This window comes from Symphalangus syndactylus, chromosome 1 (genome assembly GCF_028878055.3).
Source record: "Symphalangus syndactylus isolate Jambi chromosome 1, NHGRI_mSymSyn1-v2.1_pri, whole genome shotgun sequence".
NCBI classification, from domain to species: domain Eukaryota; kingdom Metazoa; phylum Chordata; class Mammalia; order Primates; family Hylobatidae; genus Symphalangus; species Symphalangus syndactylus.
In genome coordinates, this window is record NC_072423.2 from 96,171,543 (window position 1) to 96,184,434 (window position 12,892).

Sequence of the window (12,892 nt, forward strand, 5' to 3'; positions counted from 1 at the left end):
GCTCTGCTGAAGAGGACGACCATCCCTGATAGAGGAGGATCAGTCTTTGGTCAAGGGTATACGAGTAGCCTCGCTCCCCTGCTAGAACTTCCAAACAAGCTCTCAAGGTCCGTAAAATATCCATGTATTACCTGGGAGCTGTTCATCCATTGACTTACCCAGTCATTTTGACTTACCCAGACAATTCCTAACTAAATTGTCATGACATGTTGCTAGAGCCTAAGTAATCTGTAATGGCTACAGCTGCTGCTGCTACAGCCAAGCGTCTGCCCTTTGTTGTTCCTGTTATCCTTTCCAGCAGTCTTAGAAGGGTATTTAATTATCCCCGCTTTACTGATGGGAACTGGTCACTCATAGATTATGAGTCTGAGATTTGAGCTTAGGCCATCCCTTGAATAACATCTATCCCATTCTCTCACAATCTGAGTTTTTCTCTTTTCCCAAATATGCTGTCTTACATTGGAGAGAAAGGAGTAGAATTTGCAGCTGAGAATTGTGACTTGGTCACAGTCTGTTTCCCTCCTGAAGAGAGGAAGGGTGTTGAAGTGAGGGTCACTGCTCCTGAAGCCCCAGTGGACAGAGACAGGCAGGAGTCCTGGGGAAGCTGGGGAGTGAAGCCCAGGGGCTGACTGCTCAGGGTAGAGCACCAGAAGGGCAGATGAATAGCTTTGCTCATCATAAGGAGGCTGGGCCAGCGGGCAGAAATAGAAATTCAAGGTGGGAAGACAGACCTGTGAGACCATTAATGCAATCCAGGAAGGTGAGGCTGGCCGGGCGAGGTGGCTCACGCCTGTAATCCCAGCACTTTGGGAGGCTGAGGTAGGTGGATCACCTCAGGTCAGGGGTTTGAGACCAGCCTGGCCAACGTGGTGAAACCCCGTCTCTACTAAAAATACAAAAAAAGCCGGGCGTGGTGGTGCACCCCTGTAATCCCAGCTACTTGAGAGGCTGAAGCACGAGAATCATTTGAACCCAGGAGGCAATGGTTGCAGTGAGCCAAGATCACACCACTGCACTCCAGCCTGGATAACAGAGTGAGACTCTCTCAAAGAAAAACCAAGGCCGAGCACGGTGGCTCACGCCTATAATCCCAGCACTTTGGGAGGCTGAGGCGGATGGATCACGAGGTCGGGAGATCGAGACTATCCCGGCTAACACTGTGAAACCCCGTCTCTACTAAAAATACAAAAAATTAGCCGGGCGTGGTGGCAGACGCCTGTAGTCCCAGCTACTCAGGAGGCTGAGGCAGAAGAATGGTGTGAACCCTGGAGGCAGAGATTGCAGTGAGCTGAGATTGCACCACTGCACTCCAGCCTGGGCGACAGGGCGAGACTCTGTCTCAAAGAAAAAAAAAAAAAAAAAGAAAGAAAACCGAATCCCAGAAAGGTGAGGAAGACTGAGCAAAGGCGGGGTATGGGAAACCTGGGGTGGACAGAAGCTGTGTGGGAGGACTGAGGGATCAAGGGGTTGGTGGTGGCAGCAGGAGTGGGCAAGTCTGAGGTGCGCCCATCGCCCCAATGCAGGGAGGAAGAGGGCCTCTTCCCAGAGCTCTGTGCAGATCCACCAGAGGCAAGCAGGGAGTGGGAGCCGGGGGCGGCAAGAGTCTGATGAGCACCAGGAGGGGTGAGGCTGGGCAAAGAGACTAAGTTCTGGGGCAAGCATTTTATTTGTTAATACAAGAATAGAAATTCTGCAATAAATATCATCTAATAAATAACATCTCCAAATAAATAAATATTAATACAACACACTTAGAGTCATGAGTGGGTGTGGCTGGGGGGCAGGGCCTGGGGGAGCTGCCACCCCACACCCCAAAATGCTACTGCAATGTAAACTTTCAGGAAATCCTGTGGTGTGGCTATGGTTGCCCTCCCCAGCCTGGCAACCCACAGATACCCTGGGAAAGGGGGCAGAGAGGAGGCACTGTAATGCTGGAAGACAATTCGAGGCAAGGTCCTGATGCTCAGCTCGGGTTTTGTTTGCCACTCTGTGCTTTGGAGACTCCTGGGTCTGGTCTGGTCTGTCCCTGCCCCTGTGCTTTCAGTATTTTCTCTTCTGGTTTATAGGGCACCTCCAATGCAGACCCCACCCCTGCACTGTTAATCTCATCTCTTTTTATGTAGAATTGCCACCATGTTTGTTTCCTGAATTAGATGTATAGAGTGATTTGCGGGTAAGGGAGCAACACCCATCCAAGGAGAGTGGGGCAGCCAAAGGGCTTCACCCCAGAAAGGCATGTGTGGTGGTGGCCCCTCAACCCCTGCCCTCCAGATGTGCCACCTGACGGGCTGGGTGGGCACTGGCCAAGTGGTAGGCAAGAAGCAGGAGGCCATGAGAGCCTCTGCACCAACTTGAACCACTTCAGACTCCCTCGAGCATGACTTCCTGTAGAAACAGGACAGGACAGGGCCTATTGCACCTCCTCCCCAGCTCGGTAGACCTTTGGGAGGTGGGGAGGAGACAGGGCTGATCGCATCACACGCCCAGCCGGTCCTGGAAAGGGCCAGAGGCTCACAGCTTCTGTCTCCTGGCTCAACAGGTGTTGGCATACAGGGCTGGCTCTCCCAAAGTGGGAGCAGGGTTTGAAGGCGGAGCGAAGAGGAGAAGGTCAGAAGTCAGAAGCCATGAGCCCCCAGGTGCAGGGTGACTGCAGCTGCTGGAGGCTGCATCTTCTTCTTGAGCCGGTTGAAGTCCTTGGCCGAGCGCCACAGCCAGGTCTGCAGCTCCTTCAGCAGCCAGAAGTCGTCCATCTTCTGGAGGAAGTCACTGTGGGCAGGGCCAGGAGTCCAAGTGGGTTCAGTTCCAGGCAGCGGCTGGGGCAGTGGGTAGCCCAGAGCTGCCATGACGCCCGCAATGCTGCCCAGCAGGCCCTGGAGGCTGGTGCAGAAGTGGGCCAGGCTGCGGCGCAGCTCAGCAGTGGCAGCCTGACGGTTGAGGCCACGCAAGTAACACAGAAGGTGGCTGTAGGCCTCGTAGTTCTGGGTCAGCCGCAGTTTGTCATTGAGGCTTCGCCACACCTCCAAGTCAACAGTGGCCCTGGGCAGAGTCTCTGCCCCCAGGCGGGGAGGGTTGAAGTCAGGCTCGTTGAAAGGGGGGCCCAGGTAGTTCAGCTGTGAAAAGGAGAGGGTGATGGGGAAGGAGGAGGGCAGAGCCGCTGGCTCACCACCGAGGAGTTACCTGCTCCCAAAGTTTCTATTTTTTGTGTCCCCTGACACTGGCCCTGTCTCCATGCTAGGCTTCTTTGTTCATGGCCTCCCTGAGTTTCTCCAATAAGGATATCATTTGTATGCAGGTGACAGTTGAAGCAGCAGCGGTGATGAGCTCTCCAATGGAGAGGCGTACAAAAAGAAGGAGGAGGAGACGCACAAGACGCTCAGGAAGGACGTGCTGATTGGCTGGGTGGGCAAACCTTGGGAGAGTGCCCGCTGTGGGGGCAGGACAGAGAGGAAGAGGAGCCTGGAGGAGCTGGAGAGGTAGAAGGTGGCCCAGGAGAGTGCAGAGACCAAGGAAGAGGAGTTCAAGAAGGCAGCAGCGCTCAGCAGTGTGGCTGCAAAACAGACAGCAAGGAGAATGAGGCTTCAAAACACTGTCGGGCTTGGCAAGGAGGTGCCTGACGACCTTGGAGAGAACCACTGCTGGGGCCTGGAAGCCAGATTGCAGGGGGTTAAGAAGTGAGTGGGTGGAGAGGAAGTGGAGGCAGAGGGTGTAGACCACTCCTTCGAGAAATTTGGCAGGGAAAGCCAGGAGAGAAAAAGGGTCGGGAACTAGAGAGGGCAGTGGAGTGAAGCAAAGGTTTTCTGCACAAGGAACAAGAGAGAGATGAGAGTGGCCCATTGGTACCAGAGCCCCATTTGCCACTGACACACCCAGGCCCACCAGCTGAAGGGCTGGGGAGAGACGGGTACTCACTAACACTCTGAAGGAAGGGTTCAGCTGATAGAAGCAGGGCTGCAGAAGGAAGAAGTGGAGGCAGTCTCATAAGTATGACAGGAGGAAGGCTATGGAAGACAGCATGGTATAGGGAAGAGGGCAGAGCCCTTGACAACCCTCGGGGGAGCGGCTGGGGCCCAGGGAAAGGGATGAGGGAGATGTATAACTGGGAAAGAAGGGAGAAGCAAGGGGAGAGGCCTGGGATAGGCAAGGGCCCAGGGGGAGGTTCACACGCTGACAAGCACAGAGACAAACTAATTTCCTCGGTGTATCCTGGGGCTGGAGCCAGCTCCCCCGCCACCCTCCTCCCTTTTCTTTCCCTGGCTCCAGAGTAGGGTCTGGGATGTGGAAGAGGAACATGGGAAGAGGGGGCCGGTTCCCCATGGTCCTCAGCTTCTCCAATCCTCCTTCCTTCTCTCCTGGGCTCTCTGAACACCTTTGGACCACCCCCAAATCCTTAAAGCATAACCTCCATCCACACCCTAAACCCCCTGCCACTACTGCCTGGGTTCCCTACAGTCCCCTTCCCCCATGACCCCCCTAGGAGGCCCAGCTAGGATGGGAGAGGCAGACGGAAGGGAGGCCCCTGGGTCCAGAGCAGCAGGGCCCCAGGTCTAGGGGCAGAGGCGAGCTGGAACGCAGGCATGGGAGGTGGGGCCCCTCTGTCCCCACCCAACCCCGCCCGCGCAAGAGACACCACAACACGGTGTAAACAGAGGAGACTTCCCCAGCCCCCAGGGGGAGGCGGGCGGCTGGGCTGGCAGCCAGTGGGGCAATGGGCCAAGGCGGGTGCGAGGCCTGCCCACATGCCTAGTCCTGGGGCCAGGGATGGGGAAGTGGGGGGGCCACCTAAGAGGGAAGGGCAGGAGATAGACCAGACAGGGGGACTGGTGGGAGCCAAAGAGCCCCTCCTTACCCCATCATTTACCAGGACCCTCCACGGTTAGGACTCTTTCCGCAACTCCTCACTCCTCCCCAACTCCCAGACTCCTACGCTGGATACTCACATAGGTCCCAGCCAAGCTGCGGAGTTGGTGCTCCAGGTAGCGGGTGAGGTCATAGGTTTTCTGGATGGAGGGGCCAGGCCCTGGGTCCCCTGTGCGATTGAGAGCTGGCACTGCAGGGAGGTGCCAGAGCACCGTGCACAGGCACGCTAACATCCCCCACGAGTCCCCTGTGGGCAGGAGGGACGAGAAGCATGAGCGCGGCCCGGGCCCACACGGGGAAGCAGCTGGCAGCCCCTCAGGTGTCTGTCCCCACCTTGGGCTGGGAGGGGGGTGAGGGTGGGACACCAGATGGGAGGCAGAGGGGATGGAGGAGGGGAAACACTCCTGGCGAGAGGGGAGAGAAAAGGAGGCATGTGTATGTTTGAGGATGAGGACTTGGCACACATGAGTGTCTATCAGTAGATACTTGAGAGTGGATCTGTGTGTCAGCTGCGAGAGTCTTTGGCATGTGTGCCACTGTGTGTGTGCCAACATGTATGCGTGGGACGGGGCCAGGCCTAGGGACTGCAGGTCGACCTACCTGTGTTCCAGTTGTACCCTAGCTTCCTGCCAGTCTCCCAGTCCCACTGCAGCTTGAGGGGAGTCAGAGGGTGGGAGACAGCACATGTCAGAGCTGGCAGGCTGAGCACAGTCAGCCCTAAGGGAGGAAGCAGGAGAGAGGCAGCCGCCAAGAACACAGTCGCCCATAGGAAGCAAGGTATAGGGTTAGACCACCAGGGTCGGGCTGCCTTATGGGGCTAGTTTTCGGTATATTCTAGGATGTGATTCCTGAGTGTAGGAAGCGTAGGGTGGGGTTAGATTGAAGGAGATTTAGTGCTCACTCTCAGGGAATGGTGGCAGTGTGTAGGTTCACCCCATTCTTGGTGTTAGGTGGGGAAAAGTTGGACTTCAATGAGGCCTTTCCATCAGCCTGCGAGGGTGGGGACAGGAAGGGAGAGAGGTGCATTTGACGAGTCGGGCTTGTCAGCTGATGGCACTGCAGAGTTTGGACATCCCAGGATACCAGGAGTCCAGAGGCCAGGGTTGGGTGCTGTAAGGAGGGACATGGGCAGTGGGGAAATATGCTTTTCTGGGATTTTAAGTGAGGACCAAGGTGAGGATTCAGTGGACACTTTGGACTGGCAAAGGCAGTTAGGGTTTGGCTAGGGTAGATATAATTGGCATTGGGCTAGGTTAGGTTTAAGGACTGGGTTACTTTAGAAGCTTCAGATTAGTTTAGACTTGGGATTTGGTTGATTTAGTGCGGTTGAGGTTTGAGTCCAGCAGGGGATGTGGTAAGGTCTGGGCAGGCAGAGGGTGAGTTGGAGGGCTGTAACTTGGTCGGTTTAGGTATCAGATGGGGTGCTGCTTGTCATGTTATGAAGAGCAGGGCTAGTTTGGGTTTTCAGCTTGAATAGGTGTGAGGTCATGAGTGGTTTCTTTCCTATAGTTCTTTTTTTTCCTTTTTTTTTTTTTTTTTTTCTGCCACCTTCTCTTTCCACCACCCCTATAGTTCATATTTTATACTCTCAGGTTTTTCTATAACGACATAGGTTGCTTTGATAGGTAGAAATAACTTAGATAGGTATAACGCTTTGCCCATGGTTAGGATGGGGTTTGGATTCAAGAAAGAATGAAGACTAGGTTAGGTCTAATCACAGTGCTGGGGCAGAGTTTTGGAGAGGGCTAATAACTAGGAAGGATGCAAGACTCCATTTGTATAAAACATCTCTCATGGAGGACAGGGGTCAGTGAGGACTTGGGCAGTGGCCCACCTGGTCAGTCTGGACTCCTTCAGATGTGTGACTGGCCGGCTTTACTGAGGGAGCATGGGGGTGGGGTGCCACCAGTCACAGGGTCTTGGTTTGAGGCGAGTGTGGGTGTGTGTACACCCGTGTGTTTTAAGACAGAGAGTAGGGTCAGGCACTCAACTGCTCCCTGGGGAGACCAGCTCACCCTTTCCTGTCCCCTCTGAGCTTGTGGCTTCCTCCTGGATGCTGCTTTCCTCACTCTTCCTTTCTATCCCCAGCTCTTGCCTGACTCAGTTCCTTTCTCCTCCCTGTTCCTCACATCCCAACACAACTCCAAGCCTAGGGATCTGGCAGTCACCTCTAGGATCCTACGGGTACAGAATAGCATTAGTTTTGGAGACTGGAGACCTGCTGAACAGGGCAGCGGCACTCCCAGCCTTGAGGTCACTTTCAGCATCAAGTCTGGCTTCACTCAAAGTTAGTGGCGAGGCGGAAGGTCCCAACCGAAGCTGGAGCTGGGAGCTAGGCTTGCCTCTTTACCCACATGCTGGCCAGAGTCCTAGGCTCTGCCTTTGTCATGGCCAAGAGGTATTGTCAGGAACCCAGCTCGGGACTTACCCTCTCCCATTCTGAGCCCTGTAGGACATCCCTAGGGGAGATCAGCTCCCTACACAGGGACGGCAGGGGGAGAAGCCTTTGGATAGACAAGAACTAAGTCATCTGGGCAGAAAAAACGGCTCATGAAATTAACCAGACGAGGCCGGTGTTTCCAGGAATATTTCAGTTCTGAGGTAACTGTGTCGTTGCAGGCTGCGGGTGGGGGGCAGGGGAGAACAGAAGGATCCGACGGCCCACAGAGAGAACCAGAAAGAGGGAAGGGCTCTCAGGAATCCAGAGGGAGAAGAGGTTAGGAGAGGAGAAAGGGGAGTAGAAGGACAGGGCTCTGCCCCTGCTATGACAGCTTCCACTCTGGGCAAAGCCGTGCCGTGTCTCAGGCAGCAAGAGGGAAAGCAGCGTGGGGTGAACACCTGCGGTTTAGTCGTGAGCTCGGGAACCCAGCACAGCTCGCCTGCCTCCTGAGGAGAGTGCGTGGTGGGCTTCCTGGAGCCCTCATCCATCCTCTCTCAGGCTCATGTTGTGCAGGTGGACCCCGGCCACTGGGGCTGTGTCCTAGGTCCCCCTCTCCCTCTCCCCACCAGTCCTGGCCCCCAGCCCAGCCCCCGCCCCAGCTCTGCCTCTGGCTGCTGCCCACTGATTGTTTACATCCCGTCTTCTCTGTGTGTTTATAAATCCGGCTGAGCACGTGAGGAGCTAACGAGTACAGCTCACGTTTCCTGCAGCAGCCCCCCACCCCCTATCCTGGCCCCCACCCCCAGCCAGCCCCTAATTCCATCCAGATCCCTGGGCCCTGGGAACCAAGGCTCTCCTCATGAACACACACACACACACACACACACTCACTCACACTCTCTCTCTCTCTCTCTCACTCTCACTGTCTCTCTCTCTCTCTCCCTTAGCCCGAGGAAGTGACTGGCCACCCAGACAGCTGCACAGGCAGGCGCACCCGTGAGCACATGTCTTTAGCCACTTTAGCCAGCTGCCCCTCAGTCCCTAGCCTGGACGCCCCCAGGCTGACCTTTCCCAGTGAGGGTGAGGGTTCAGCCGTGCAGATGTGCCAGAGTGGTTAGGGTGGTAGGACAAGTCAACGGGCATCTCTGCACCTGGGACTATAAGAGCTACCCTAAGAACTGTAAGCCCTAAATGTTGCAACCAGGGAGGCACTGCAGAGCTCCAGAGGTGGGGCATGGTGGCCTCAGGCTGGGCTGAATATGGGAGCCAGGAGGAAAGGCCAGACCAGGACCAGCGCTGGCTGCGGTTGGAGGGGTCTGTTGAGGGGAATTGAGGGATGGAGTGGGTTAGGTGGGTAGAGTGGGTGAGGAGTGGGTTAGAGATGGAGTGGGTGAGGTCCAGGCATTGTGACGGTAGGAAACTGCCCTAGGGGCGTGTCCTGACCTGCCTTCCCAGGCAAAGGCCCACAGAAACCCATCTTCCTTACACCCTCTGGGCTGCTGCCTTCCCCTCTCTTACTTCTCTCCCTTCTGCCTTTTCCTTGGTTCCCTTTCCCCCAGGCCACTGAGAAGTGGCTTGGTGAGTGGGGACACATGGGCCTGGGAATCGGGAGACCTAGCTTTGCCACCAACCCGTCTGGTGACTGTGGGCTTGCACAAGGAGGTCACACTATGCATGCTCAATTCCTCCTAGAGGAAACACACGGGGCTTCATCTCTCCTCTCCTCTCCAGCATCTCCCTTCGTGCCCTTCTCCTCCAGCCTAAATGACAGAGGTCACTGAGGCCCAGGGGAAGAAGCTGAGGGTGGGCCAGCCCCACTGCCTTATGAAGTCAGTAACCAAGCAAGCGAGACAGGAGTTGGGCTTTGGCTGGAGTGAGAGCTTTCCTGATTGTGCCGCAAGAGGGCCCTGGGTGTGCTCAGGGAGGCCAGCGGGGAGCCAGGGGGGAGCCCAGCAGCCCACTGAGAGCCAGAGGCAGGGGGAGCAGTGAAGGAGGAGTCCAGGGCAGTGGTGGGTGAGTTGGAAAGGGTGTTGTTATCAAGAGGGGCGCGGGAGGGGCTGGGGGAGAGTGCAGGAGCCAGGTGTGCACAAGAGGTGGGACGTGGGGAGGAATGTGAAGTGTCAGTGAGCCAGTGGCTGGTGTGCAGGGGTGGCGTGCAGGGGTGGTATGCAGAAGTGTGACGGACAAGAGATCAGCAGTGTCACTTCTGGGGCTGCCGGGTGACAATTGCCATCTCTGCTTCCTCCCCGGTGGAGTGTGTGGCTCCAGGGCAGCGAGGGTGTCTGAGCTGGCCAGGAGCGCGTCTGGTCTGTTAGGGGAATATGTACTCGCGTCCTGTCCGGTGTGAGGGGCAACGTGTGCTCCCGAGCTGTGGCGGAGGTCAGTCGGGGGCAGTGAAAGCACAGAGGTATCCCTGGGTCAGGGTAAGAAAAGAGCAGCGTGCCCAGTGCCCCCCACCCCCCGCCTCTCTCCAAGGCTTAGCCTGCACCCGCCCGTCTCCCCTCCTCTCCTGGTAGCCCCTCACACCCCGGGGGGAGGGACAGGCTGGGAGCTGGGGGAACGGGGGTCCTCTGGGATTGGGGGGGGTCTGTGGGGAGGGCTCCAGGAGCCCAGCACGGAGTTGTGGAAAGGAAGGCGGGTGGGGAGAGCAAGCATGAGGGGACCTCTGGCGAGCCCCAGGGACTCTTTCGAAGGTTTCCTTCGAGGGGCTCGGCCGGGAAGCTGCACGGCGGCGGTTGCCAGCTGGCCCTCCCTCCCGGCGGTGACCTCTCGCTCCGGGACCCCTCCCGGCGCTGCGCCTTCCCTCTGTGTGGCCTCGGCGCCCCCGGCCCCGCCCCCTCCCGCTCCCGCCCGGTCGCTCCTTCCCGGCGGCGGGGGCGGGGGCGGGGTCCGGGGCACCGGGCTCTGCCCGGCGCTGCCCTTTCCCGCGCGTCAACTCCTCTCCCGCCCGGGCTGAGCGGCTGCTCCCGCCGCTCCCTGGCCGGTGACAGACTTTTTCCTGCCGGGTCCGGCCCGGCTGCGCCCGCCCCCCGCCCAACAATAATCACTCCCAGGCCACGGTGGACCGGGGGACTCACGGCCGCCGCCCGCCGTCCCTACCTGCTGCCGGCTCCCCGGCCGTGGGCACCATGGAGGGTTCCGGCCGCGCGGCTCGCAGCGAGGAAGCGGCGAGTCCCGCGGCGCGGCTCGGCCCGTCCGGCCCGCCCCAGCCAGGCTCGGCGCTGCCCTCCGCCCTCCTCTCCGCCGCCCGCCCTTCCTCCCGCCCGCCCTCCTACCCCTCCCGGCGGGCCGGGGAGGGAGAGCGGCGCGGCCCGAGGTGTCGGCCTCCCCTCGCCTCCCGTCGCCCGGCCTCGGGCTCCCCCGGCCTCCCTCCCTCTTCCTCTCCCAGCGCCTCTTCCCACCCGCAGCCTCGCTCCCCGCCTCGGACTCTCTGGCCCCGACTTGTGCGCGGGGCTCTGGGGCTGCGGCTCCTGCGACCCGCCTCGCTGGGGCTCCAGGTTGCCGCCTCCCCAGGTCTGCGATCGTCCGGGCTCCCTGCCGCTCCCGGCCACCTCCTGGCTCCGCCGTGCAGACTCCAGGAATGCCGCGTCCCCGCCCGGCCCCTCTCGAGGGCGCCCAGCCGTGCCTCCCCCGGCCCGAGCCCAGCTCCCTGGCCCGGCCCCGGCGCGGGGCTCCCGGGGGTCAGGGCAGGACGGGAACCGGATCTCGTGGCTGCTCGGCGGGGCGGGGGCCGGGGCCTCGGCCGCCTGGCTCCTACCTGCTCGGAGGTCCATGGGGCTGGGGCCGGGCCGGCCGGGTGCGGCTCCTCTCCCAGAGGCTGGCGGAGTGGGAGGGCGAGCCGCGGCTCCGGCGAAGCTTTAATAATCCCATCCGCCAGGCCCACTCGCAGGTTTTTTTCGCTCGGTTTCGGATTTTTTTTTTTCTTCGGTGTGGGACATTCTGCAAACTTTTTTTTTTTTTTTTCTGACGTGTAAAGCTGTAACCACAAATTGTAGCGGCCCTCCCCGGGGTGGGGGTAGGACGGAGGAGGAGGGAAGGGAGGGCTTCTGGGGCTCCCTCTCCCTCCCACAGCACCGAGGGGGGGTGAGGTGAGGCGAGGCTGTGGCGGTACCACCCTGGGCCTCCTGGGGGAGGGGGCGGGGAGGCCATCAGTCCGTCTGAGGACTCCCAGGAGCCGGGGGACAGCGCCGGCTTCGGGTGGGCTTCTCCTCTGGCGTTGGCCTGGGGACACCGCCCCCTGCCCCGTGCGGGGTCCCTGATCCCACCCTACCTCTGCCTGTGCGAGGTCCCTGCTCCCACCCTACCTCTGCCTTCTCATCTCTAACCTTCCCTCCTCCTCCCCCTTGAGTAAATGCAATGACACATTCTCCCAAATGCCAGCGAGCTGGCCTGGGAGCAAGTGATGGTGTTTTTCCTGCTGCCCTTTGTCTGGGCTGACCGCCCCCCTTGCCTATTGTCCCGCCGCTTGTCCCATTTCCAAAAGCTAGAGCTAAGCGAGGCGCTGGGGCTGGGGCAGGTGACTAACCAGCTCACAATGCCCCCTGCGGGGGAGGAAGAGGGCACCGCAGGCCCACTGCCCGGCCCAGGGGCGAGAAGAGGCCACTTGGCGGGACTTTTTCCCTCAAGTTCACAAGGTTCTTCATTCTTCCTCCAGTGACCAGGGAGAATGCACATGGGTGGGGGATTTGTAATTCATTAATCAGCACGAGGCACCGGACCAGTTTCAACACCACAGGCTTCCTGGGTGACTCAGCGGGAATGCTCCGATTCAAGGCGATGGACCGCCCGAGCGTCCCCATTTGTGAAATGCTTCCCCATGGGGACGCCTGGCATTCTCCTTCCTTTGGGGTTTCGGGTTGTTGGTTTTTCCGGTGGTGAGGTGGGGGTGGCTTGGCGGTGAGGGCTCCCCCTCCTTCTCGCAGGCCTGGGTTGGGATTTGCTGGGCAGGATACCTGGGGGTATGCCTGGACCCTCCCAGAGGGGCTCCCCTCCTCCCTCTCCAAGGGCTGCTGGGGAGAACACGCTCAGAGGAGGCAGCTCTCACCCAGGGCTGGGGACTGCCCTGCTTCATGATTTTCCTGGGAGAGAGTCATGTGGTCCCCAAGGCTTGGGTGCCCTATAACCACACCACCAATTAAATCACTGGGTAATAAGTTGCTTTTGTTGTTGTTTATTTATTGTTTCAAAGTGGGAGAGGCCAATGGTGGGCCAGACCTGGAAGGTGATGCCTCTCCCTGGAGTGGCATCAGAGATTTGTCCCCCACTCCTTCCTGGTGCCCCTGGAAAGGGAGGGCACTCTGCCAGTCCAGCCCCAGCGCCTCCATCCAGCCTGTGGCCTGGGGCAGGCATCCTGATCATGGCCAGTGCTGGGTCCCGGGGCAGCTCTTCCCTTCTCTGTGCCGCGAGCACTGAGGTGGGGGGGTGGGGGGGTGGGGAAGAAGTTTGTTTTCAATTACCTCACTGGAGTGGGACAGACTTTGTTGTTGGGTTTTTTTTCTCTCTCTCTCTCTCCTTTCTTCCTTTTTTTTTTTTCCTAAACAAGGAGAAAAAGGCTGGGAAAGGAGAGCTGGCTTGGGGTGGGGGGCAGGGGACTTTGAGGGACCTCAGTAGCAGCTCTGATGAAAACTGCCTGGAGGGACCCTTGTGAAAAGTGCT

The 12,892-nt window shown here is 58.9% G+C and overlaps 1 protein-coding gene and 1 long non-coding RNA gene across 5 annotated transcripts in view; one reads left to right on the plus strand and one right to left on the minus strand.

Moving 5' to 3' along the window:
* The window catches only part of LOC129478221 (uncharacterized), a 52,513-nt gene extending 47,569 nt beyond the window's left edge, over positions 1-4,944 (plus strand). The window contains exons 3-4 of the long non-coding RNA XR_008656362.2: positions 2,540-2,715; positions 3,293-4,944. This is a non-coding gene — a long non-coding RNA (uncharacterized lncRNA). The remainder of the gene's footprint in view (positions 1-2,539; positions 2,716-3,292) is intronic.
* On the minus strand, positions 1,648-12,295 carry CLCF1 (cardiotrophin like cytokine factor 1). 4 transcript variants are annotated; one of them, XM_063643878.1, is made up of 3 exons: positions 10,995-12,295; positions 4,938-5,104; positions 1,648-3,110 (listed from the first exon to the last, which is right to left on the minus strand). In XM_063643878.1, exons 1-3 carry the CDS (start codon positions 11,008-11,010, stop codon positions 2,616-2,618), a joined length of 678 nt encoding a protein of 225 aa, XP_063499948.1. In that variant the 5' UTR covers positions 11,011-12,295; the 3' UTR covers positions 1,648-2,615. The 4 variants fall into 4 exon arrangements, with proteins under 4 accessions (XP_063499948.1, XP_063499938.1, XP_055125847.1 ...); XM_063643868.1 differs by having other exon boundaries at positions 4,938-7,035; XM_055269872.2 differs by lacking the exon at positions 10,995-12,295 and adding an exon at positions 10,337-10,400.
* Between the last annotated feature and the right edge of the window lie 597 nt (positions 12,296-12,892).